Source organism: Octodon degus, unplaced genomic scaffold, assembly GCF_000260255.1.
Source record: "Octodon degus isolate 3935 unplaced genomic scaffold, OctDeg1.0 scaffold00122, whole genome shotgun sequence".
Taxonomy (NCBI): Eukaryota; Metazoa; Chordata; class Mammalia; order Rodentia; family Octodontidae; genus Octodon; species Octodon degus.
This window is the reverse complement of record NW_004524698.1, coordinates 8,032,608-8,060,460: the sequence shown is the minus strand read 5'-3', so window position 1 is coordinate 8,060,460 and position 27,853 is coordinate 8,032,608. Positions and strand designations below refer to the sequence as shown.

At 39.2% G+C, this 27,853-nt stretch overlaps 1 protein-coding gene across 1 annotated transcript; it reads right to left on the bottom strand.

The window, feature by feature from the left end:
* Positions 1-78: 78 nt before the first annotated feature.
* On the bottom strand, positions 79-25,152 carry Cops3 (COP9 signalosome subunit 3). The gene is made up of 12 exons (XM_004640307.3): positions 24,982-25,152; positions 21,564-21,693; positions 18,160-18,272; positions 18,021-18,070; positions 15,099-15,191; positions 12,998-13,177; positions 10,648-10,788; positions 8,320-8,493; positions 3,795-3,881; positions 1,896-2,009; positions 754-834; positions 79-406 (listed from the first exon to the last, which is right to left on the bottom strand). Exons 1-12 carry the CDS (start codon positions 25,034-25,036, stop codon positions 353-355), a joined length of 1,272 nt encoding a protein of 423 aa, XP_004640364.1. The 5' UTR covers positions 25,037-25,152; the 3' UTR covers positions 79-352.
* Positions 25,153-27,853: the final 2,701 nt, after the last annotated feature.

Here is a 27,853-nt window from a genome sequence, read left to right as displayed (position 1 = left end):
ACTATTGCTGTTCACAATGACTGGGTTCGTTAAATCCTTTCCAAAGGGGGAAATAGTGATACAGAAGACACATCAATGTTCAAGGACTAAAACAAAAAGGTAAATTTAATGCAATAACAATAATCTGAGGATAAATAAATCCACAACAGACTCTAAAGTTTGTAAATTTTTTTCCTTTCTTTGCAGAGAGTGGTTTTCTGAAAGCACATAGGACTGAAGATGTCAAAAACAAAATTGCATTTCTTAATGTCCAGGTGGAATAGGCTTGCTGCTCCCTGCTGCCCTCCTCTCACTTGCTCACCGCCGACCAAAGCGACTGTTTCTCCTGTAGAACTCAGGATGGGTGTTAGTTTCAGGAATAACTGGAGGGTTTGTTTCCTGAGTCATCTTCTTGTGAGCCCATACTCTGTGCAGGGGAGAGTGAGGCAAAGTGTCTATGGTTATCTTTGTCAAGGGTCCCCCAAGCCCAAACAAGCATCTTTGCTAGCACCCTATTCCTAGGACCCAGAACAAAGCTGCTCTGAGAACAGCAACTCAAGAACCTGCCTTTTTACCCCTAAGCACAACTTCCAGGCCACTGCTGAAAATGCTCTGAATAAGTGTTTGAATAAGTGTTTCTCTGTGAACTTACTGACGATGGATTTCAAGAACAACGGGCAGCTTTACAACTTGATTCCAATTCCCCTTGCTATGTGACAACATGCCTCCCTCTCCACTCAACCCTGCTCTTTCAAGGAGGGAATCCCTACTCACCTTTTGCACAAACTGGGGATTGACTGTGATCTCCTGGTCCATGGCCTTCAGCCGCTCGTCCAGCTCTATGCACTTCAGCATCTGGACCACAGACCCATGTGAACATGGTTAGCAGGTAGATTTATGTGAATCACATCTTCACATCTTCTGTGACTTTGCTAATGTGGGAGCTATACGTTCACAATCCTGATCTGAACCCCCTGGGCTAATGGGTTTTAGAGTCAGAATTATTTTGGATTTATCACAATATAAATAGGCCAGCAAGGTCAATGCAGCACCCATGGTCAAACACATTCAACATCTTTCACAGTGAAACAAGTATATTCACCCTGAGATAAAACCTACACTTATACATTTTGCCACCAAATGAATTATCAAACAAACTTCCAGTTTGCAGGCTGCATTTTTTTTTTTAATTTTTATTTTTATTTTATTTTTATTTTTATTTTTTTAAATTTTATTTATTTGTGTGTGTGTGTGTGTGTGTGTGTGTGTGGCCAGCTCAGCCCATCAGGGGGCGGGCTGGCTGGCATGTGGTGCTGGGGGATTGAACCGCGGTCCCTGTGCTTTGCTGAGCTTGTTCTAAGTAGGTGCTTTAGACCACTGAGCCATCTCACCAGCCCCGCTGCATTTTATTTTAAAATTGCAAAAATCAGACCATAGAGGTATCCTGTGTTAGATTGTGTACGCTGGCTCAAACACTTTCCTGCTCATAGGTAAGATACAAACTGTCCTGAGTGTCAAGAGCCAACCCTGAACAGTACACCTGCCCTCAGGAAGCAGTGCTGTAGCCTCGCCTGCTGCTGACAGGCACTCCAAGCTGGCTCTGCCCTTCTTTCCAATTGGGACAAGCCTCGCTCCTAACTTCCCTGCCCAGACTCCATGGTAAGTGGGTATGACTAAGATTATACCAGATCCTTTAAATATTTTCACAGCGAGCCAGTTGGGAAATCTAACCACTTATTTACATCCACACAACCTGGAAGGGTTTCAAGCAGACCATTCTCAAATGAACTTTCTAGGAAAGCACTGTAGGTTGAGAACTACCCATATGTAAAACTAAAATTATACTGGAGCATAGAGCAGCACTTCAAATACAGCAGTATTCAATCAATAAAGCCTAAACCTAGCAGCATGTTTACCTCCTGATCGATGTTATGAAGCATGGCTGGATTATTATATTTTTCAGGATTATCATGGAAACTGACCATACCATCCTTCTGGTTAATACTTGCAAAAATCTCACCATCTTCTATCTACAAAAAAAATAAATTGGGAAAGCAGTTCAGAATTCTACATATCTAGCCATTGATATGACCAGGAAAAAGTATAAAAAGCAATTCATAAACTTCTGTGTATTTTATTTTTGAGACAGGTGTCACAAAATTGCCTAGGCTGGTCTAACTCACAATCCTTCTGCCTCAGGCTCCCAAGTAGTTACAGTTATAGACATGTATCACTACATCTGATTGTATATGTATTTTCATTGCTATCTATCTATCTATCTATCTATCTATCTATCTATCTATCTATCTATCTATCTATCTATCTTTGGTACCAGGAATTGAACTCATGACCTCATGCTTACCAGGAAGTCCCTCTGCCCTGGAGCTATATTCCTGGCCCTTAATTACTATCAATTTATATACAGTATTTACTACTATTCCATTATAGATCTCAGGAGTACAAAAAAACCTGACACACACGTACACAAAATCCCTGCCTTTGTATTTTTTACTTGATGTAAAATTCATAATATTACCATTTTAAAGTGAGTAATTCAGGCAGTTAGTACATTCAGTGTTGTGCAACTAGTACCTCTGTCTAGTTCCAAGACAAGTACATCATCCTAAAAGGAAACCCTGCATCCAGGAGTTACTCCCCATCCTTTCCTCCCTTCAGTCTCTACAATTACAAATCTGCTTTCTGTCTGTATGAAATTACCTGTACCATACATGTTCTATAAATGGAATCATACAATATGTAACATTGTCTTTGCTGTCTGGCTTTACTTAGTGTAATATTGTTGAAGTGCCCTTGCTTTTTTGGCGAGCATGGGAGTTGCTGGGGATAAAACCCAGGGCTTGCATATGTTAGGTAAGTGAGTACCACTGAGATACATCCCCAGCCTGGCTCTTGCATCTTTAAATGCCCCTTTGAGACACAATTTAATATTATATTGCACTTTAGAAAGCGAAACCCTAATAGTCAGTGGCAATTATCTTTTGAGTCTTCAAGGACACTTTTCTATCACTGCTGACTCTGGGGATTCATTTGACTGACCATCACAACCGTATCATAACCATGAAGACAAAAAGTGAGAAGTAGCCACTCATGGTAGTGCATGCTTATAATCCCAGTACGTGGGATGCTGAGGCAGGAGGACTGCTGTGAGCTTGAGGCCCGCCTGGATACACAGTGAGGTCAAGGCCACCCTGAACTACACAGGGACAATGCGGAGATGCACCTAAGTGGAACAAAGAGAGGGTGTCAGTGTGTTGGTGGAATTTTATTTCTGAAGCTGTGTGCCATGTACACTGGTATTTGTCCAAGTGTCCGTTGCTACTCAAAATCAAACACTGATACTGGCCACAGTGAGGTTAGGGATTTAGTCAGAATGTAAGTCAATGTCACTAAGCATACTACTTAACCTTTCTTTTTTTTTTTTTTTTTTACTTAACCTTTCTTATAGGGTGCCTTCATGTACCTTCAAAAGGTACATGTAAGTGCTTTCTCAAGTATTTTTTCTTTCTTTTTGTGGTACCGGGGATTGAACTCAGGACCCTACACTTGCCAAGCAAACACTTATTCTACTGCGCTATCTCTCCGGCCCTCAAGTATTTCTTTATACAAATACAAATCTGACTAACAGAACAATAACCAGAAAATCCTATGCATAAATAGACCAAAATGTCACCATGGGTTAATTCAGGATGTCTTTCTAATCCCTATCCTTTTTTATTTTTGTCCATAATGAATACTTGGTACTTTCACAGGGAAATAATCCACTATCTTTTTTTTTTTTTAATGAAAGCACTTACCATGTGTAAAACATACTTTTCTGCCTCCTGAGGCCCAGATAACTGCACACGACTTGCCATATCTTGTAGTGATAGTGTTAAAAAAGTCTAAAAATCAAAAGTAAAATTAATCAAACATAAAAACAAGAACGGTGTTTTCTTAAATTACCTATAGATATATAAATGGACTACTATGAAGCTATAAAAAAAAAATGAGGACAACTTTAATTAACTGGAAAGGAATCCAAAATATATTCATCACTACTACACAGAAAAGAAAGGAAGCGGCTTACTTATGTACCTGGCATGCTGACATTTGTGTGGATGAACCCAAGGGAAAGAAAGACTGCTTGCATACCTTTGTGTATGTGTGTATGTGTTTGTGTGATGTGGAGAACACATGTTTCGGAGACCTGAAGAGACCCCCTGGTAACCCTGGGCTGCTTCTGGAGGAAAGACAAGGATGGCTGAGAGGGTGTAGAGCCCTGGCCTAGCATGTGAGAGGCCCTGGGGTTTGAATCCCAAGAATGCAAAAAGAAAAAAAAAAGTAAGAATGGTTGAGACATAGAAATGAGATGGAGATCTTTCTTTACTTTAAAAAAAATTTTGTATTACAAATGTATTACCTTTTAAAATAAAATTTTAAAAAATCACATTCATCTTTCAAAGTTGAAAGTTAAAATTTTAAACAAAAGAGTAAACCAAACAGAAAAAAAAGACTACATTTGATGCATGAAGGAAACCGGTGTTTACAACTGCTTTGCTTGAAGCTGATGAAAATACTCCCTCCCTCTCAATAACAAATTAAGATTTTCTTAATGGCAACTGGCAATATTTATGACATTTTCCGAGCTGGGCATGTTAAACCTATAGTCTTACAAGAAAAAAAAAATTGGGGGAGGGACTGGGCTGGAGCTGGAACTCACAGCTTCACACACGCTAGGGAAGTGCTCTACACCACAGAGCTACATTCTCTGCCTCAAATTCATTTTTTTTTTGGTGGGGGGTGAGGAGAGACAGGTCACCGGGGATCAAACTCAGGACCTTGTGTTTGCCAGGCAGGGGCTCATGCTGCTGAGCTATCTCCCTGGCTCAAATTCTTGATAAACTGGGGCGGCGGGGAGAGTGCAAAAAACCTTGCACTTGCTTTACATATACTTAAGTTTGGAGACTACCATCTAAGGAACTAAGGATATTTTCCTAATTTTAAAAAGTATATATAACGTTGAATACAATCTTTCCTACTTCAGAACTAACTGAGACAGAGGACTAGATGGATAAATTATGAATGACATCGCTATACAATCTGTGATACTGGCTTGTGTTGTCCTAGAAGATTTATGACATGGAACAAAAACAGCAAGGTAGAAAAAAGGCACATACAGTATGATCTCAATTACACTTACTTGAGAATGTTCACACACATATACAGAAAAGGGATCTAGAAAAATGTTCACATCAATACAGAGTTATCTCTCAGCAATGGAGGTGGCAGATCAAAGCTTTAATAACATAAATCCTTATCTGTTGTGTCTCTAGCCAGCAAGGCCTCAATATGGCTGCTGCAGGTATTTCTTTTAAAAAATTTGACTTTTAAACCTTTTCTACTTGGCGACAGAATTCTTTTGGATTAGATATGGTCTTTAGTGACACTGTTCCTCCTTACTGTACCTTAGGGTGACCATGCTCAAGGTCCCCTCAGCAGTGCTCCTACGTCCAGGGTGGCACAACCCACCAGGAGTCAACCCATGTAGGACCCAGGAGTCACTGCTGGCCCTGGCCTGGCCACCACACACCTTTTGTGCTTGGTCACACTCCTATTACAGAATTTCCCTTCTAGAACAGAAATCTACAGTATGCCATGTTGAGATCTCAAACTATATGTTACCAACTACCCCAAAGTGATACACTATGGTCAAGTGTTTCACCAGAGAGCTACTGAGCTACATTCTCAGCCATTTTCATTTTTAGACAGGGTCTTGCTAAATTCCCTAGGCTGGTCTCAAATTTACAATCCTTCTGCCTCGGTCTCCTGCAGTGTGCCTCACCTCTCTCACCTGGCTAAACCATTATCTATCTATCTATCTATCTATCTATCTATCTATCTATCTATCTATCTTTTTCTTTCATTAAAAAAAATCAGGGTCTCACTATGCAATTCAGTCATAGTGATCCTCCTGTCTCAGGCTCCCCAGTGCTGGAATTATAGGTGTGTGCCACCATGCCTGGTTTCAGGGCCAGCATGACACACCCAGGATTCCAAGGCCAGCACAGAATGCGGTACTGGGGACTGAACCCAGGTGCTTGCACTTGCCAAGCAGGTGCTTAGACCACTGAGCTATCTCCTCAGCCCACCATTACACTTCTTAAATTCATCTTTTTTAGTCTGTAGGTCAAGTTGGTCTTTCTCTGGTTCACCAGGTTACGTTTATTTTTTAATCCTTTTTATTTTTATGGCACTGGGACTTAAAACCAGGGTCTTTACACTAGGCTACATCCTCAGCCCAATTCTGAGACAGGGTCTCAGTCACTGAAGTTACCTGGCTGATCTCAAACTTGGGATTCTCCTGGCTCAGCCTCCCAGAGAGCTATGACTATAGGTGTGCCACACTCCAATCCTGTTTTTGTATTTTGAGATAGGGTCTTCCTGAGTCACTAGTGCCACCATGCTAAGCTTTTATCTACTTTGAGTTATTTCTATGTATTTTCTGTGTGTGTGTGTGTGTTGCCAGGGGTTAAACTTTGCAAACACTCAGCAAGCATTCTACCCTCAGACCAAATCCCAGCCCCACTTTACTCTTTTTTTATTTTTATTTATTTATTTTTTATTTATTTATTTATTTATTTATTTATGTGTGTGTGTGTGTGTGTGTGTGTGTGTGTGTGGCCAGCTCAGCCCACCAGGGGGCGGGGGCTGGCTGGCATGTGGTGCTGGGGGATTGAACAGTGGTCCCTGTGCTTTGCTTAGCTTAGCTTGTTCTAAGTAGGTGCTTTAGACCACTGAGCCATCTCACCAGCCCCTACTCTTTTTTTAAATGAGGATTTTTTTGGCTGGCTCAGGATGCCTTCAGGGCAGATATAGTAAGGCTTGAGAATCTGGGGATCGAACCACAGCAACCTGAGCCTGACTGCTCTGTTTAAGCAGTCACTAAACAACTGAGGTAATGGGCAGGCCCCCAAAAACCCTCATGCAGACATTTTTATGGTTCTTTTTTTTTTTTTTTTTTTGTGGAACCAGGGATTGAACTCAGGCCCTTGTGCTTGCCAGGGAAGCGCTTATTCCCTAAGCCATCCCCCCCTCCCCCGACTTTACTCTTACAAATTAACTTCTTAAAAATTCCTTACTGATTTTCTGATGTGGGTCAGGAGGCTCTAGTTATGCTCCCTCCCTATCTGGAGGGAGTTCTTTTTCTTGTTCAGTGGTTACCTCTTTACCTCTTTCCTTTCCTCCTCAGGAGCTTTTAGTCTTTGCATGGCCTGCCCACATCCAAGACTATCCCATGTCACTGCTCTTTCTAGTTTCTTGGGGGAGGTCACCTTCTCTGGATCCTCAAGTTGCCAAATCCATCATCCTTTCCACTGCTGGGCAGCTTGGCAGCTGTACAGGGAAGGATCACCGCATCCTCTCCAGTGGTGCACGGCTTGCTGGCTCTGTGACCAGACTTTTGCCACCAGAAAAAAAGCAATGCACTGTGTTTATACTTCCCTCACTAAGATCCCTATTGCTTGCAGTATATGCCTTTTTAACACAGAAGACTATTTTCTTTTTGCACTTTCCTCCACTGTATACACACACACACACACACACACACACACACACACACACACGTGTATATTTTACTATTTTATTTATTTATTTGGTATAGGGTCTCACTACACAGCTTGGACTCATAGTGATCTTCCTTTCTCAGCTTCCCCAGCGCTAGGATTACAGGCATGTGCCACTATGCCCTGTTTTGGTGACCCACGTGGCATAAGGTACAGGGGATTGAACCCGGGTCCTTGCACTTGCCAGGCAGGTGCTCAGATGGCTGAGCTATCTCCCTAGCCCATGAAAATATTTTGACTTATTTTAAAAAATGAGATTATTTTCATCTTGAAGATTATAATTTGCCTATGTCCTAGGATTCAACTGTACATGGCTTATATAACTCTGGCAACAATCATATCAGAGTCACATGTTTACAGATGCTCAAGCAGAGAGGAGCACAGCCTGGGAACTTCCAAGGCCAGTTCTCACTACTGCTCCCAGCTGCCCATCTGGAACTGGTGACCCCTCCAAGGCTACTTTCTGTACTCCCAGTGTAGCCATATCTCCTACCTTTCTTCCTCTTCACCTGCTCCTCTTCTCAAATACCCTGCTCTAGCCCTGAAAAGACCAAAAGGTACCAATCAAACTAAAAATCCAGCCACAACAAAAAAATCTCTCTACAGAAATCCTGCTACTCTTTATCCCTATGCTCGCTTCCTCACTGCTGAGAAGAGGAGAAACAAGATCCAAAAAAATCTAGAGATGCCATCAGTGGGCAGCGCTCACTTGCCTCACCTTTGTTAGCCGCTGAATGTTCTTCTTATAGAGGGAAGATAAGCACTGCTTCACCAGGCCCATGTTGTTATCGCGTGTGAAAGTTTCACTGTGCTTGTTTACCAGGTTCCGGAGTTCTGAGGGATTATTAGTTGAGTAAACTTGTGCTAGTTCATGGTATGCATTGCTGAGAGGCTTAAAGTAGAAAAATGTCAAAGTTTTAGAGCAGTAACATTTGTATATAAAGCAAAAATAAAAAGAAATTTATGGCATTGCATTTTGAGTTAATATACTCTCTATTGATTCTAACAAATGGTAATTTATCCAGAACAAATGCTTGGTTTTTACTGCTCCTATCCCAACTTTGTGTGTGTGTGTGTGTGTGTGTGTGTGTGCGTGCGTGCGTGTGTGGTGCTACAGATTGAACCCAAGGAACAATGAGCTACATAGTTATCCCTTTTTGAGTAAGGATCTCAGAGAATTGCCCAGACTGGCCTCTATATTGTGATCCTCCTGCCTCAACTTCCCAAGTAGCTGGGATCATAGGGATGTACCACTGCACTCAGAAAATGTGTGGTTTTCAAGACCAAGGATAGAAATTCACTATGGAGTAATTTATTTTCTTTTTTTATTTTTTTTTTTAACATTTATTGTGTGTGTGTGTGTGTGGCCAGCTCAGCCCACCAGGGGGGGGGCGGGGCTGGCCGGCATGTGGTGCTGGGGGATCGAACCGCGGTCCCTGTGCTTTGCCAAGCTTGTTCCAAGTAGGTGCTTTAGACCACTGAGCCATCTCTCCAGCCCCTGGAGTAATTTATTTTCAATAAAACTTTATAGCACAGAGCAAAAAACTATAAAGCAAGTGAAAATCCACTCAATTTGGTGAAAACACACATTGTTTTTTCTTGGGTCATGTTTTTTCTGTTGACAAATTATACTGGGAAAAACAAGGTAAACATTTTCAGCTTTCTCTCAAACACATATAATCTTAGTAGGCGCACTAGTACTGCTAGTAGGCAGTCTTACTAGGTGCAATGCTACTTCTGTTAAGGAATTAAGGTAGAGGGAGGCCCAAGAGAATGTGGAATGGTCCTAAAGAACATAACCAACAAGTAAAAATTGGGTTGAAACCCACTTCTCTCTAAAACCTATGTATCCTTTTCAACATTTATGATATTATAATAAATCATTGTGAATGATGCCCTAACCCATGAAGGTGTAAATTATAGTGACATTCCTTCTACAACAGGTTGGCTCAGGGGCCACTGGAAGGACCCCATAGTTCTTTTTTTTTTTTTTTTTTTTTTTGTGGTGGAACCAGGGATTGAACTCAGGCTCTTGGACTTGCCAAGGAAGCACTTACTCCACTGAGCCATCTCCCTGGCCCCCCAACCCCATAGTTCTTGACAGGGATCTGAGAATGGCTGTCCCGTACCACCTCATCCACTGCTCTTGCCCATCACCAGGCAGCCAGAGCCCTGAGCACCGCAACAGGACTCTCCGGCAAAGGACACCTGCTATCCTGCTTGCAGTGGTATGTCTTTAACACAAAGAGGATTTTTCTTTATGCTTTTCTATACTGTTTGAACACTTACTAATAAATAGTTTTTTTTAAATTTTACTTTGTACTATAAGGAAATTCACCTAAAGTTTTGAGTTTGGTATAAGGATGATTGGGGTAAAATTATTACTAAAATGACTGTAATCTCATAATGCTTTGGAGTCTGTCTTTCTTTCTTTTAGAAGCTACAAGCATGAATTTAAAGAAAAGTTTATTCTCTAAATGTCCCATGAAGCTGGGGAGATAGCTCAGTAGAATAAGCGCTTGCCTGGCAAGCACAAGGTCCTGAGTTCAATCTCCGGTACTGCAATAAAATAAAAAATAAAAATAAATGTCCCAAAGTTGGATTGACAGTGAGACACAAAAGTACAGTGGGGAAAGCCCTTAGCTCTCCACCAAGGGCTCTGGTAAGATTTCTTAACACTTAGGCAGGTTCAGTGTTCAATCAAATCAGCACTGCTTTTTTAGTATTTTGGCTAAATACTGTAATGAAGAAATACAACAATGAAAATAAACCCTTGTAGGGGCTTTAACATTTATAGCCATAAATACCCAGGTCTGGAGTCAGTTCCTGAAGCATGTTCCCTACCAACCAACCAGGAGAGTACAATGTACACGGACCAACTCAGCAGCACTCCCTGGTTCCCAATAGACATTTTATAAATATTTGCTAATCTGATGCTGCTGAGACAGGTGTATTACTACGAAATAAGATTATAGAACTCTAGCAATACAATTACTATATGTACTTATGAACATGTAAGAAAATCAACTTGATTTTAACAACTTACCTTAATGAATCTACCCACAATTTGAGATGTATATTTTGGTAGTTGTTGTACTTTCCCAAGTAATATCAAAGACACTAGAATATACTTTTTATATGATTCCAACATGATATGACTGACTGCCATAGCAGGAGTAGTTATAGCCTGAGCAAGAGAACAATGTACAGTGTAAACACAACACAATCTAGCAAGAAACTATAATTAACCACATGTATCATTTTACATATAAAACAAAATTTTAATGTCCTGTTATTATTTACTATTACTACTTTTATTATTTGCAATATTGGGGATGAAATCTAGGGTCCTTGTACTGAACTACAGCCTGTGTTTATTTTTAATTTTGAGACAGTGTCTAGCTAAGGCCCTAAATTGTCCAGGCTAGACTCAAACTTGTAATTCTCCTGCCAGAGCTTCCCAGAGTGCTACAATTACCAGTGTGTACCCCTACTGGCCCACTGTTATTCTTACAAAAATTTATTTTATTTTTTAATTTTTTATTAGAACTTTGTTTCTTACAACAACTTTATTGAGCTGGAACTCAAAGAACAAAATTTACTCCTCTAAAGTATAAAATTCAGTGGTTTCAAGTTTCACTATGTTGAAAAACTATTACCACATCTTCATCTCCTCAAAGAGAAACCCTTCACTTATTAGCAGTCATTTCCCATTTCCCCCTCACCATAATACCAGAAACCATTACTCTATTTTCTGACTTTAGATTTGCCTATACTGGATGCCCATATAAATGGCATCATAGGACACAAGGTCCTATAGCTTCATCAACTTAAGTGTCATTTATATTGTAGCATGTATCAATACTTTAACGCTTTGTGTGAGTGAAAAATGTTTATTGTGCAGATATACCACACTTTATTCTTCAGGTGATGAATACTTGAGTTGTTTCTACCTTTTGGTTACAATAATGGTACTCGGAATGTTAGCATACCTGTTCTTGTGTGGACATCAATCTTAATTTCTTTTGGCAATATTCTTAGGAGTGAAATCAATGGGTCACATGATAACTCTATGTTTTTTTGAAAAAAAACAAACTATTTTTTGGTGCTGGAGATGGAATCCAAAGCCTTACATCTGCTAAGTAAGCACTCCACCACTGAGCCATAGCCCTCGCCCAAGTTTTTTATTTGTTTGTTTTTGTCTCTTGAGAAAAGATCTTGCTATGTCCATCCCACCCTGAGATTTGTATTATAATAATGTACTTAGTCTACGAAGTATGTTTTCACCATTTCCTAAAATGTGTACTCTTAAAGAGAAGTCACCCTGGCAGATTTAATCTGAACAGACACATCTTTTAATGACATGATCCCTAACCACTACTCCTCAAGAAGCCTTTCTTGACAGCTCATCAACCATTCCGAATAGCACTATTCAGAGCCCCAGGGTATGTATGTGAAGGTTAATGGTGACAACTTGATCCCTATGAGAAACCAGGAGAGAAAAGAAAGCTTCTGCGTATGTCTGGGTTGGTTTCAGGGGTGTGGCCTTGGGGGCTACATCTGGTCCCTGGCCTCTTTCTCTCTTGCTGTTTTCTTCTCTGCTTCTTGGCTGTCATGAGGTTGGCAGCTTTTCTCCACCATCTCTTCTGCCCTATGATGTTTCTACACTGGAGTCAAATTAGCATGGACTGTAAACTCTGAAACAAAGGCCAAATAAACCTCTCTATGTTTAAGGTGTCAGGTATTTTGTCAAAGCAATGGAATGGTGATTAATACAGTATCTGTGTATTACAAATCAGTATTCCAAGTAAATTGTGAACTCTCAAGATTTATGATATCCTTAATGTATGCTAGAATTAAGTAGCCACTTCCAAGCATCTGCCTACATTATCTTAGAATACCAATATTAATCAATATTGCATATGTTTTTCAGAACAAATAAGCCTCCAGAATAGTCAACCAAACTGTAATATACTTCATTGCACAGACATGAAACACATGCAAGAATGGAAGGATCTTTTCACTATAAACTATTTGACACTTCTAAAATTTTGAATTATGAGAGTATTTATATAAAATTTAATAAAATACCATACATGGTTTTACAACAAGATGACACTTCAGAAATTAATCTGATCAATCTCTTCGCTATGGACAAAGGGAACTACAAAGATAAAAAGATGCAATTTGCCCACCTGGAAGATTAGAATGTACTCACTAGCACTCTTCTCTACATGACCCCTACCCCTTTGCTTAAGCATGAGCAAGTCACCACCATTTACATGACCAAGAAACGGTCTTTGGCTTAACCAGTCTAGCTATAAATCCAAAAAGTACTTCTTCAATCACACAAGCTCAAAACCATCTCAGGGACCTCTAAAGAGGTGATTGATTACCTGTTCATAAAAGTAGAGTGCTCTTTCAAAATTCTTCAGCCCAGTATAGATCATTCCTCCATAATAATAGTAACATAAAAAGTGTTTTGCATCATAAGCTCCATTCTCTTTACAGATATCCATCATATCCACATCAAGATATGGAAGGGCAGGCTTAAAGCATTTTGCCAGCAAACAAAGCTGTGAACAAAGGTGTATTAAATCATCACTTTATTTTGGCAGGCTTTAACAGAAGGAGGAAATTCAAAAACTTCAGAAATTTCAAAAAATGTTATTTTTGCTTAACAATTTATTAAAATGATCCAAAATGTTAATACATTATTCAATTTTTAACCCTTCAGAATAAAACAGCATTAAAAGCAAAACAAACAAAATCAACCAGCTATAAGGTAGAGTACTTTACAGATGAACTGAGAACACACAGCTTCCCAGATACAGCTCAATTACCATTTCATCCCTCCCTCCCTCATCTGTTCATGGATAGGCAAAAGTGTGTTTTTTTTTCTCTTCATTGAAGAGGTACAACACAAAGAGTCAGCATGGTGTGACAAAAATGGAAGTCTTCAACTAATCCCTTTCGATTTGAATCCTTTAGGTATATGTAGGAAGTTGCACAAGTTAAGAAAGTGAGTGTACAGAGAAGTTCTATAATTACATAATTGTGACAAGGTGTAACATCTGTAGACTCACTAAGCTGTAGACTTCTTAAAATCAGTGCTCTATTGCATGTTATACCTCAGTCACAATTTTTTTAAAGATGGAAAATAAAAAAAGGAAGTACATCTTTAAGTGACATTAGAATGTATGTTTAAAATAATCTACATACCATGAAATATCCCATACAGACTGACTGAATTACAACACACCCATACTACCATGGAACACCATGCAGCTGCTAAGGGATCATCTCTAAGACACACTAAGTAGGAAAAGGCAAGAATTTGTTAAGATTACGAGAATTTAATATGCTGAGCTGTGAAAGGCTCAAGTCAACAACTTCTGTGGAAAACCCACTACTATTGTGGACTGCTGGACTGTGTTGGATTGATTTGCTGAATTCAAACACCCATAGTATTTAGATGCCAATGGAATACCCATCTCTGACAAGACTAAACAAAAAAAGGGGATACAAAGGAAGGCCCATTTTGTATCTGTATATACAGAATAGTTAGGATACATATACAGCTATTTTTCGCTTAATTCAATGAGAAGAAAGATTTGTACTAATAGTGTTTGGACAGGATATCCTGTCTGCATCTTGTACTATGGATAACTACTAAGAAGATAACAATGTACAATGTATTAATTATTGAAACTGTCCTATTTATCAGTTTTGAAGCTGTCTCACTACTATTTGTTCTTAATAAAATAAAGAGATTATGAGAATTTGTAAAAAAAAAAAAAAAGTAAAACTATATATCCATACACACATGATAAGTGCAAAAAACATCTTAGGAAAGATACATAAAAATTACTAATACTAAAAAGAAAAAAAACTTGAGAAGGATTCTTGGTTTTTTTTTTTTTTGGCTGACTCAGGCTGCCTTAAGGGTGGGTCTGGTGCGGAATGTGGTGCTGGGCATGGAACCACAGTCCTTTGCCTATGACTGATTCTGCTCAAGAAGGTGCTTTTGACAACTGAGCTAACCCACTAGCCCCCCAAAATTTGAGGATTAAGAAAAAAAAAAAACCTTGAAAAAAAATTACTAAAATAGTTTTCTTTAAAGAGAAGAAGTGATTGTGAGCAAACCATTTTTCATATAATGGTAGACTTCCTTACATATCCTCTCTTTTGATTTTTGGTCTTTGGATCACATAAAGTAAATAAATGAATAACATTCTAGGATGTAAAAAGCTATGTGTTTATTCTCAGATTTCACAGCTTCTGTAAAAGAAAATGGCTTGAGGGGTTTTTGTTGCTTTTAATATTACAACCAATCATTAATTGCCATATCTGGTTTATAAGCTTACTAGCTATTAAGTTCCAGCCTTCATATTTCAACTTCTACATACAACATAATACAACCTCTACCAAATAATCTTCATTTATCTAATACAATGTTACGCAAGCCCATGATCACCTTTACATTGCGCTGCTTACCTGACAGAGATCAGCGTGTACTGAAGTCAGCTGGTTTGTATTCATCTGCATCTTGTCTATGGCTTGCTTAAGGATGCCAATTCCTCGCAGGGGCTGTCAGAAACGACATCTCTTTCAGACAAGTTCTCAAAGATGGCAGCACATTGGATCTTATGTTGTCACTTACAAATAAAAAATAACACTAATTGATAGGTTCCTTTAAATAGCAATGTGAGGTTTCCATACTGTTAGGAAATGTCTGTCCCTTGTTTCTTTGAATATTTAGATAATTCAGCACCACATTGTAATCAAATTCTTTTTTACAAAGAATACCAATAATCAAAAATATCACTTTCCCAATAGTTTACACTTAAACCTAAACAAATAAAAGTTTTCCAAATCATTACAATAGATGAGAGCCTATGTTTACAATGATATTTGTGATAAAGGTGCTGGCTTTTTCCCAGGGGTCAGACAAGCCCTTATTTAGTAGTCTATTACTACTAAAACTAATACCACAAGTTGTAAAAGTTTGTTTCCTGCCTAAGGCACAATCTTTGGATAGAAGATGAGATTATAAAATAAGTTGAACTGGGGATGTAGGTCAGTGGTACTGTTTGCCAAGCATGCAGAAGACCCTGAGTTCAATCCCCAGTACCATACACACAAAAATAAAAACAAAGTAAGTAACTTACTTTACAGCATTTTCTCTAACCACTTGATTTTTTTTTCCCCTTTTGTCTTTTTTGGAGATAGGGTTGTACTATGTTGCCCAAGCTGTACTTAAGTCTTGAGCTCAAGCAATCCTCTTATCTTGGTCTCCCAAGTACAGTACCTAGGACTACAGACAAGCACTACCACATCCACTTTGACTTTAAAAAAAAAAAAAAAAAAATCTCTTTCAAACAGTTGATTTGGTCCTCCTATAAAGTATCAACTGGTTCTTTCTGCCATCAGCTTCTGTAGAGCAAGTAATCTTCAAAGTTTACTTTCAAATAAAAAAGAAACGCCCACATTACAACTTGCAAGAGTATCACAAAAGATGAGGAACTGTCTCCAGTTAAAGGAGATTAAAGAAACACAAAAGCATAACACCTGAGGTCTTGTTCTGCTATAAAACACATTAGCTGGGGTTATAGCACTGAGGTAAGTACGTGTAATGCTTTGGGGGGAAAATAATCACACTTAATACACAGTTGAATAGCTGACCCTATCTGGCTATCTGAACAGAGGCTGTTCAGACTTGTAAAGGATTATACCAACACCTATTTCCAGGTGCTGGCCATTTGATTATGGTGAATGCCTGTAATCTCAGAAACTCAGGAGGCTGAGACAGGGAGATTACAAGCTGAAGGCCACCTTGGACAACTTTAAGACACTGTCTCAAAAAGTCTTAAACCAGGTGTGGTAGCACTTGGGAGGCTGAGGCACGAGGATTGCTGGGAGTTCAAGACCAGCCTGCCCTACAAAGTGAGTTTGAGGCCAGCCTGAATTGCATGATGAAACCCTGTCTCAAAGAGATAATAACAATAATAATAAAAAAAGGTCTGTTCAGTCCCTGGGTTCAGTCTCTAATACCACACACAAAAATGGATAGGCAAGACTGGCCATGGTGGCATGTGCCTGTAATCCCATCACTTGGGAGGCTGTAAACAGGAGAATCATTACGAGTCTGATCTAGTAGTGAGACCCTGAACACCCTGTAGACCCTTCCCTAAAAAAAAAAAAAAATGCATAGGCGGACAAACACACAAATGCACAACAATGTCCTAATTTTCGGGAGGTATTCATTAATGTATTTAGGGGTAAGGGTAGTCTGTCTAAAATTTACTTTCTATGGGCCAGCCAAATAGCTGTGCAGATTAAAGCACATGCTTAGGCAGATGCAAGGGCCAGGAGTTCCATCCTGGGGCCTCTGTCAGAGATTGAGACTGGGTGTGGTAGTATGTGCCTGTAATCCTAGCATTTGAGAGGCTGTAAACAGGAGGATCACTACAAATCTGATCTACATAGTGAGACCCTGTACAACCTGTCCAAAATAAAATAAAATAAAATAAAATAAAATAAAATAAAATAAAATAAAATAATACTTTACAGTGCTACAGAAAAAAAAAAAAGCCATAGAATGAAAAAGAAAAACATACTATCATTTGGAAATCTGGATGAAGTACACATAATTCTTATGATTATTCTTGCAACATTTTACCTTTTTGTTTTTGAAACAATGTCTCACTGTGTAGTTCAGTTTGCCCCTGAGTTCACTATGTAGCCTAGGCTGGCATCAAACTCACAGTGATCCTTCTGCCTCAGTCTCCCAAGTGCTGGGATTATTGGCCTGGGACTGCACACCAGCTCTTGTAGCATTTTGAAGGTCAAATGTATATGAAAAAACTAACAAACAAAAACAGCATATTATAATAATAAAGGGTACAAAACTGGTTTCTTTTATTTCTTTAAATTGTTTTGTGTGTGTGTGTAGTGCTGTGGAGAAAACCCAGTAGAGCCCAGGGCCTCACATATGTTTAGGTCAATGCTCTACCACTGCCCAGACTGGTAGTTTCAAAAGTAACAAAAACCAGTCTCTTTTTCTCTTTTCTACATGCATGAAAAGTTGAAGCCAGGACCTTTTTAAAAAAATTTTTGAGACAGGGTCTCCCTACATTGGCCAGGCTGGGCTCAAATTTGTAATCCTTGTGCCTCAATATTCTGAGTGCTCAGAGTACAGATATACCAACACATCCACCTTGGGTCACTCTTCTGACATAGAGACTAAGCATCTTTATAGCAAAAGTTGGGGTGCTCTCTAGTAACCACAAGCACTTGGGTGTTAGAATGCTGGATTTGGTATTAGAATACTAACTTGGAATCTTAAAAAACTCACTCATTGTGTAAGTTACAGATATATTACAACAGAACCCTTAATATTTGAATAACAATTCTTACCTGCTTTCTTTCCACAAGAGCATTTGTTAGCTGATGGCAAAGTCCAGCAACTAGACACAATAATAAGAAAATGTTGAAAACACAATTAACTATAAAAGCAAAATACATTCAACAGAAGATAAAATATTATTTAGCTTACAAGTGTCTGTTGCATATCGAATGTGCTCCCCATTACAAGTACTGATGAAAAGCTGAACCTGTGAGAATAATGTTTCAAAATCAGGAACACTGGGCATAGAAAACTTCACAAACCTAGAGAGAATAAGGAGAAAAAAATCTAATTACTCTGATATTTCATAGGGTAAAGTGTAGAAACGACTTATGCTTGAAATCCACCCTGCCTCCAATAGTCTATAAAATTAAATGAACAGTATTTTTAAAAATTTAGAACATGTTTCCATGTTCTTTTGCATAATCATGACACAGAATAAAGACACAAATAGGGATTACAAAAAAATATACTTTAAAAAGGGCAACTTTCAAAACGAAAAACTCCATTAAATGTGGCCAATTAGCAAATTTATTACTTGTGAATGGACCCGGTATAAAGTTTTGGGTTTTGTTTTTCCCGGGACTGAGGACTGAACCCAGGGACTACTGAACTACATTCTAGCTGCTTTTATTTTAAGACAAGGTCTCACTATATTGCCCAGACTGGCCTTGAACTCATGATTCTGTCTTCTAAGTAGCTGAGATTACAGATATATAACGCCATACTTCTCTCCAAATATAAACTTTTTTTTTTTTGCCTTTTGAGACAGGGTCTCACTATGCACTTCAGGCTGGCCTTGAGCTCACTTTGTAGCACAGGCTAGTCTCACTCCCAATGATCCTCCTACCAGCCTTCCGAGTGCTGCGATTATAGCTTGTACCACCACACCTGCCATAAAACTTCAATTTCTTTCTTTTTTTTAAGACTCCCCCCCACTTTTAGGGGGATACCAGGAATTGAACTCAGGACCTCATACTTGCCAGACAGGTACTGTGCCACTAAGCTAAATCCCCAGCTCTCCCCATATAAACTTTTTTTTTTTTTTCCCCCGAATGCCTTCCGGGCAGGTTTGGCTGGCTTGAGTTGTGAGGATCGAACCACAGCAACCTGAGCCTGACTGCTTTGTTGAAGCAGCCACTTAAAGAACTGAGCTAAGGGGCAGGCCCCCTCCACATATAAACTTTAAAAGTGCCTGCCTGGCAAGTGGAAGGTCCTTAAGTTTTATTCCTGGTAACAAAAACAAAACAAAAATAAACTTTTAACTAGATTTGTTTCTCAAATTTTTCTTTTTACTCCAACATGGTCATGACACTTGTTCAAACCCAACCTAGGCAACTCAGCAAGACCCTGTCTCACAAATAAAAACAGTTAGGAATACAGCTCAGTATGAAAGCCCTCAGTTTAATTCCTAACACAAGGAGAAAAATAAATAAATTTTTGGAGCTGGGGATGCAACTCAGTGGTACAGCATGTGCTTAGTACGCACAAAGGCCTAGGTTCAATCCCTAGCTATAGAAAATAAAAATCAGTTGTTGCTCTTCCTGCTAAGAATATATTGAAGGCTGACAAAAAATGATAGAGAATATATTGAAGGCAGACAAAAAATGATAGGCCTGAACTAGTGGAACTATAAGGCAGTGACTCATTTTAAAGATTGTTGCCAAATAACAGAACTATCTGATGACAGGAAGAGGGATGTTCAAAAGAGGACTCAGATGATTCATCCTGAATAAGCCAGAAAATGATGCCAGGGGTCATACACAGGCTTCAGAGAAGAAATCATACAATTCCACACTACCACTGCTATAAGCAAACATAAAGCTTTCCTTAAAATAAAAACAAAATTGAAATTAATTTCAAGAAAAATGAAATCAGTATCTCCTACATCTTTTAGTGTAACTTCCACTTGTATAGTATTTTTTTTGTATAGTATTTTTTTACTTTACAATGTCACCTTATATCTGTAATTATATTTTATAATAAATGAGATATACTAGAAACATTTTCATTTAGGGTTCATAAGAAGTTAGTAAGACATAACTTATAAATAAAAATACAAAGCTTAGCATATTATACAATGTAATTGGGGGAATCCAGATTTAAAACTGGTATCCAGGGTACCAGTTATAAGTTCAGGGTTCTTTCTATGACTAGAGAGTATCTGGTAAGAAGTGGATACACTATAGCACTGATGGCAAACCTTTTAGAGCTGTCAACAATAATAAACACCTGGCTGTAACACACATGCTATAGGTTTGCCATCACTGCACTATAGATTTAAGAGTTTTCAAGTACAATATCCTACTTGAAATGTAGTATATGTGAGTTCATGTGTATAAGACAAAATGAGTAAATGTGTATAAAACACGCATGCTATCTGTTCTTTCTTATCAGTAAGAAGCATAGGAAGATAGTAGAATTTTGTGTGTGTGTTTGGTAATGGTATTGAGACTAGGGCCTTGCACACACACTAGTCAAGAAGCACTCCATCACTGGGCTATGTCCCCAGTCTTTTGGGGACCGTGCTGGACACCATGTTGGCCAACTCCTTACCAGTAGTCTCACAGAATTGTCTACAATGGTATAAATATTTTACATCTTTGCTGGGCAACATAATGGCTACATGTGGATATAGGGTATCAATATGGCAAGAAACAACATCTTTATTCTTATTTAATTTTCATTAGTTTTAAATAGCTACATACAATTAGCGGTCACTACAGTGCACAGCTCCTGATTTTTATTCTCATAGGTTTTTTTCTCTCAATTCTACTGATACTTTGATTTGTTCAAGAATCACAGCGTGAGATAAAATCAGACCTCTATGTCAGGTCAATTTCTTCTTAGTTTATTTCTATTATTCCAAATTTCAGGATAACCACAATATCCCAATTTATAATACTGTAACATTAACAACAGCAAGGGAAGAATTGTGCACCAAGAGAAGAGTTACAGAAGAACATCAATTGAAATATGTCTGTTTCACTTGGTCTTAAAGAGCTTAAACTTGAAGATTTGTATCAAGTATTAAATTTAAAAAACTGGTATTTTCATTGTATGTATTCTACCATACTCTGCTCCCATTCTATTTTCTAAGTTACAAAATGTGAACAAACTATAGATTACATGAGCTAATGTATTCGGATAAATACAAACTTAGTACCCACAATTGAGATGGCCATTTTTTTTTCATCTTTTAATGGCAGAGATGGGGTGGGTGGGAAGGCATTACCAAGAATTTGAACTCAGGACCTTATACTTGCCAAACAGGCACTGTACCACTGAGCTATATCTCTGGCCCCTCCATTAATTTTAAAATAAAATTTTCAAATGTACATAACCATAAGTGAAAGTAGGAAAATGATAAAAGAAAATACAGTAAGCAACAAGCTGGAAGAAGCAAAATGTAATAATGGTATGAATAGCTTTGTAAAAGAAGTCAGTGTTGTTGGCATAGCTTACTTTCTACATCAAACATAAGTAAATAAAGTGAGAAAGTACAGAGCATTCAGTTTCCACAAGCACAAAACTATAAAAGAAGATGCCCTTACAGAACAGCAAGGACGCCCAATGAGTGTTCTTGTACATCCAGCGCCCCAAGCACAGTGTCTAGATGGGATAAATTCTTCGCAAGAAGTTCCCCACTCTTGTTGATCAGTTCACAAAGTTGAGTCATTTGCCCTGCAAAACAGGAACACTAGCATTCAGTCATAGCACTAACCAAACTAAAGGAACTCTAACTGTAGGCTAATGTACCTAAAGATGTCTTATATGTCTCCATCCTTTCAGATGAAAACCAGAAGGACCACAGGGATGAAACAACTTGCCCACAGCTTCAGAACTAGTAGGAGATGACACTAGAGCTCCCACTCCCCTTTAGGCCTCCTTTTTATCCAGTTCTTCATCCAGATTCCCAAATCAGAAATTACATATAACTGTCATTGCTCTTTCATCTCCCTCTCTGTACCCAAAAGGTTACCACATATCATTTATTTTAATTTGGAAGTTCCTCAGCTCCATTCCTTTTTTGCTGCACTCCCTTCCTTAGTCTGGATCCTCATCATTTTGTGTCTGATTTACCCTGTACTGTAAATCTTCTGAAGGATATACCTACTTTTATCTTTCTCTCTTCTAATCCATACTTCATACTGGTACAGCCTGATCTATTTTTTTTTTTTTCCATTTATGTATTTGGTAGAGGGTCTTACTACATAGCTTCAGCCCTGGGATTACAGGCATGCGCCACCATGCCCGGGCTCAGCACGCCCTGGGGGTAGGGCATTTGGAACCAGGGATTGAATTAAGGTCTCTGCACTTGCCAAAGCATGCGCTTAGTCTGCTGAGCTATCTCGTCGGTCCTCAGTCTGATCTTTCTAAACTGCAAATTCCATTAAATTACTCCAATGGCTTTAAGAAATCTAAATACCTCAGTCTGGCTTACAGAGCCCCTTCAGTCATTGGTCCTTATCACCTCTCCAATTTACCTCTTACTAATTCCCTGAACACACCTATTCTTTGGTCACATCAAGCTCAGAAAATCAATATTCCGTATCTTGCCATTTTTATGCTTCTACACATAATTTCTCCCCCTCCCCAGACTCCCTGCTACTTGGGCTTCAAAATTCAGTTAGTATTAGCCTTAGGTTTTGCCTGGGTCTTCCCCTCACTGCCTCCTCCAACCATGAAGTTGGGTATCTGTCCACTCTGCATCATAGGGGATTGTGGTCGTTTAGGGATTTAACACAAGCTGATGAATAGACTTGTCTTTTCTCCTGACTTCAAAACAGTGGCTAATCAAACCAGCAATTTGTTAAATTTAACTAACTTATTGATCTTTCTTCTGTACTACAATATACAATAATCTGATTACAGACAATGGCTACACTTTAGCTGTCTTCTGGTGGCAGCAATGGTATGTGTAAATTCCTGAGCATTAATTTCAAGTTTCCTCTTACATTATTTCTGTATCATAGCTATGTGAGCTTTTTCCTTCTTGAAAGGGGACTTAAATAATATAATGCTTAAAAGCCAAATGACATCACTAGAGTTTAATTTCTGGAACTTCTATACGGTAATATATTTAAAATTGATGTTTTACTGAAAATAAAGGAAATATCACATACACTACAAAACAATAAACAAATGTATAAAACTAGATATTATCAATCTACCATTTTATTATATAGACTTCACTGGCAGGTATGAAATAGTTCCTACCAGTTAGATGATTTGTCCTTTTCAAAGCCCACTAGTTTAAGTAAATTTACAACACAAGTGTGTTTGTTTTTGAGACAGGGTCTTGTTATGTAGCTCAGGCTAACTTTAACTCCTGGCTCAGCCTGCTGAATGCCTGAGCCACCACATCCAGAAATTTACAGCAATTTAAAACACCCAGAAATAAGCATTTCAGTCCATTAGTTTTCCCCCAATTTAATACTTGCAGTCTGGGTTGCTATGAGTCATCAGATATTGCCTAGTGCAGAGTCAAAAGTTAAGTTTTAAGTGTCACAGTGTACATCTGAAATGAACCCAAATGGAAGTCACCTCTAATCAGAGAAACCTGGAACTGATAATATTCTCTCCACTTAAGGTCCATGTTAGAAGATTCTGAGTAACAGCACCTAAAACAAACTTAGAAACTTTTGCTGTGTAATGAGTGAGGCTGATGGCAGTGAAATTTGTATTTATTTCTACCTAGCATATTTCCTAAAACACTGTATTGGACAGAACAAGAATTAAAAACTTTCAGATAAATTACCTTCCTTGATGCTCAACGCCCTTTTCTGTTTTGCCCCGTAAATATGAAAATTGGCCAACAGAAATTAAACGCTCATACAAGTGACGGAGACAGGATTCCAACCTCAATCCTTACATCCTCAAGTAGAAACTGGGAGGAAGAATAAATAAATCCAAACGTGCAAGTCTGGACGTGATTCATAAACCTAATTTCTATCAATAACAGAGAGAATGTGAGGGAACTTTTAGTAAGCACTGTTTCATACCAGATCATTAAGCCTCATAACACTAAGGCAGGCAGCACCCCTGCATTTTTACACAGCGATAAAAAAAAACTCAAAAGAGTTTGAAAGTGACTTGTTCAACAAGGTCACATGGCTCTTGAACTTCACAATTAATGGCCATCAAAAATAGTTCGTAAATCTATTTATTGCGCCCGATATGACAAGCACTGTTCTAAGTTATTTATACATGGTTTCTCACTTAATTCCTACAAGAACTTTAAGAAGTAGAAACTTTTTTTCCCCCCAGACTGAAATACAGGACAAAGGGGCCTTCAGAGCTAGTTATCTAATTACTCAGAAACCAGGATTCTGAATACTCAGACAATAAGATGAATGAATCAAATAGCATGAAAATTAAGGACAAAATAACCTAGGCAAAAATTTTATCTCCTAGAAATGGAGCTCTACAAGCGAGAACTCCCTTGGTATTTTCTGGGACAAAAATAGACGCCGAGTTTACGAGTTTATGCCAGCCAGCGGCTAAGGCGCCGGCTAAAGCAAACCACTGACTCCAGAAGCCCAGAAAGGTCTCTCCAGCTGCCGGCTGCCCAGCGGCCTAGTCATGCGGCGGCGGCGGCAGGACAGAGCGCTGCGCCAATCACCGACGTCAAGAGACGCCGAAGGGGCCAATGGGCTGTCAGGACGCTCCCGGCGGAAGTCACGCCCCCAAACTGTCAAGCAAAGCACCCGGTGGAAGGGGCCCGGGCCGGGGGGAGGAGAGTCCCGGCAGCCCGAGAAAGGGCGGCCCCCTGGCGGGACCGTGGAGCCGAGAGCGCGACGAGGCTACGTACGTTCACCCTGAATTCGTTCCCTCCCTGGTTTACGGTCGAAACCCCCCGCGCTGGGTCCCAGAGGAGGTTCGGTTCTGAGGGCGGTCCCAGCGGTCCGCGCTGGCGCCGGAGGATGCAGGCCCAGCCTCGAGGCCCAGCCCCACATCCCAGGACCTCACCTTGAGCCGAAAGTTGTCGGACACTGTTCACGAACTGCTCCAGGGCAGACGCCATGTTTCCCCACGAGCGGCCCGAGCGGCAGAGGCTGCTCGCGCGGGAAAAGCCTGCCGCTCTGGGAGGAGGAGCCGCGGCTATACACCGGAGGGGCCCGAATGTGGCTGGCGTCACTTCCGCCTGTGCAGGCCCCGCGATATCTCACCTAGCTGGAAACCCGTTACAGTTTCTGTGGAAACAGTTCCGCTGTCCGACGTAGCCGGAAGTTTCCCTCCCTCCTGTCTTTCTTAAATTTGTGCACCTGTAAAACCTCTCCCCACATTAAATGCGAATGCTCATGGTGAAAGAAAGCGAAGTCGCACACAGTTGTTCCAGTCTGGATTATACTACGGATGACCATGCTTTCACCCTTCCCCCCCAACCTGGCCAGATGCTTCAAGGGCAGCTTACTTGCCAGGTCCTTCATGGGGTTTTTCACCGTGGAGAAATTATGACTGCAGAGCCCAGTCGCCTAGGTTCAAATCCTTTTTCTACCAAGTTAGCTATGTGACTATGAACAAGTTCCTTGACCGTCCTGTGCCTTCTTTGCCTCTTCTGTGAAAAGCCTCGCAGCATGCTTAAGCACATGACTGCACAGTACTCTGCACATAAGATTGATCTCTCACTCTTCCACTTGACTCCCAAAGCACTTCGTTCCTTTCACTTAGCCACTTACGTTCTAAAATTTACCCCCACAGTCCATACCTGGGTGTGTGCGGCCCTGGTGAGGCAGGAAGATAGAGCTTGTCAAAGCTGACTAGGGGAATAAGCCAAACCTTTCTTTGTTGCCATGATTTTTATTACTGTCTCTTATTTTCTTGCTATTCAGAGTTTCTATATCTTGTTGGTTCAATTTTGTAATTCATATTTGTCTAGGAATTTCAGCCTTCTAAGTTTTCTAATTGGTATATAGCATTTTCAAAGTAGTTTCTTACAGTCCTCTCAATTTCAGTGGTATTGGCTGTGATTTCACCTTTTTCATTTATGATTGCATTGATAGGAGATTTTTCTTTCATTTCTTGGTGAATTTAGTTAATGACAGTCTTGTTAGTCCTTTCATAGAACCACCTCTCTAATTTGTTGCTTTTTTACATTGTTTACTACCCTCAATTTCATTAATTTACTCTCTGATCTTTATCATTTCTTTTATTATTTCTAATTTGGATCATCCTTACTTTTAAGATATTGAGATGCATTATTAGGCTATTTGAGATTGCTCTATTCTTCTAACGTGTGCATTCACAGCTATAAACTTTCCTGCTTTTAATTAATAGAACACATTTCTCTAGATCTACCTGGGGTTTAGAATAAAGCCAAAAGTGTTTCAGGACATAAGGCACAATAATTCCAAACAATGATAGTTGTTAATTGCTGTTTCGGTGTATATGGTGCTGGATATTGAACTTAGGATCTTAAGCATACTTGGGAGATGTGCCACACGCCTAGCACCCATGTTGACTGTACTTTGACATGAGTTACCTATTTAGGTTATGGCAGCTGTGCTCAAAGTAGGTCCCATTTCCTATCACTTTTTTTTTTAACCAGGCAGAGAAGGGTTTATAAATAACCAACAAGCATTTGCAAAGATTCTCAGTCACAATAGCTAGTGAATACAGATTAAATAACCATTTTCACTTTTTATCCATTGACTTACATACAAAAATACTAAATATTAATCATATTCAGTGTTGGAAAGTGTGCAATAATAGAAGTAAAAATTTCTGTGTACCTTGAGAATGTGGCATGGTAGCCTGCATTAAGACATAAAGGACGAGGGAGATGGCTCAGTGGAATAAGTGCTTCCCTGGCAAGCGCCAGGGCCTGAGTTCAATCCCCGGTTCCGCCAAAAAATAAAAATTAAAAAAAGACATAAAATGGGGCCAGGGAGATAGCTCAGTAGAATAGGCACTTGCCTGGCAAGCACAAGGTCCTGAGTTCAATTCCTGGAAAAAAAAAAAAAAGACATAAAATGTAGTTGGGTGTGCTGGCACATGCCTTTAATCTCAGCACAAGTTTCTGAGGCAATATTTCTTTCCTTTTTTCTTTTTTTGACGTTTTTCTTTTTTTCTTTTTTTTATTTTTATTTTTTGGCATTTATCAACTTGATAATAACATACATTTCCTTAAACCATAGTATCCAGTGGCAGATTTGTGAAAAGAAGTTCACATGTCTTCTTCTATTCAGATTTGCATTAACATAACAATTACACATATATCATTGCATTCGTTTCCACACCAAAAGCAGATGATTCAAAGGGTGCTCAAAATCTGAGGTTAAAAAACCACAATACTTTGGCCAAATAACCTGATTATAAACATGTATCTAAAACTACACTAAAGCCATATTAAGAAAGCTCTTATCACAATCCTTGCTTTCCATTAACTTTTTTTTCCCAAAATTTTATTGATAAACAGCAATGAGACAGTTTCAAATCAAATCGGAAGTACAGTTTCAACAAATAATACACTGCATATATTCTTCTTAGTGGTTAATTGCTGTACAAGATGTGGACTTGAGATCCTATTTACAAACACCATTAGAACAAATCATTCTATTCATTAAGAGAATGCAGCTATATATCTATCCCAACCACTTTGAATACACAGATACAAAATGGACATTCATAGGTATACCCCATTTTTTCTAAGTTCCGTTATTGAATATTATAGGTGTGTAAACTCAGCAAAATATTCTAAAAGAGTCCAGTAGCCCATAATAGCATTGGGTCTTCTGTTTAACTGGCAATGTCAGAAATTATTGACCTGAGTCCCCCACAGTTCAACATAACAGCATGGCTTTACTTCCTATATTTTGTCTTCATACTTTTCTACTGGATG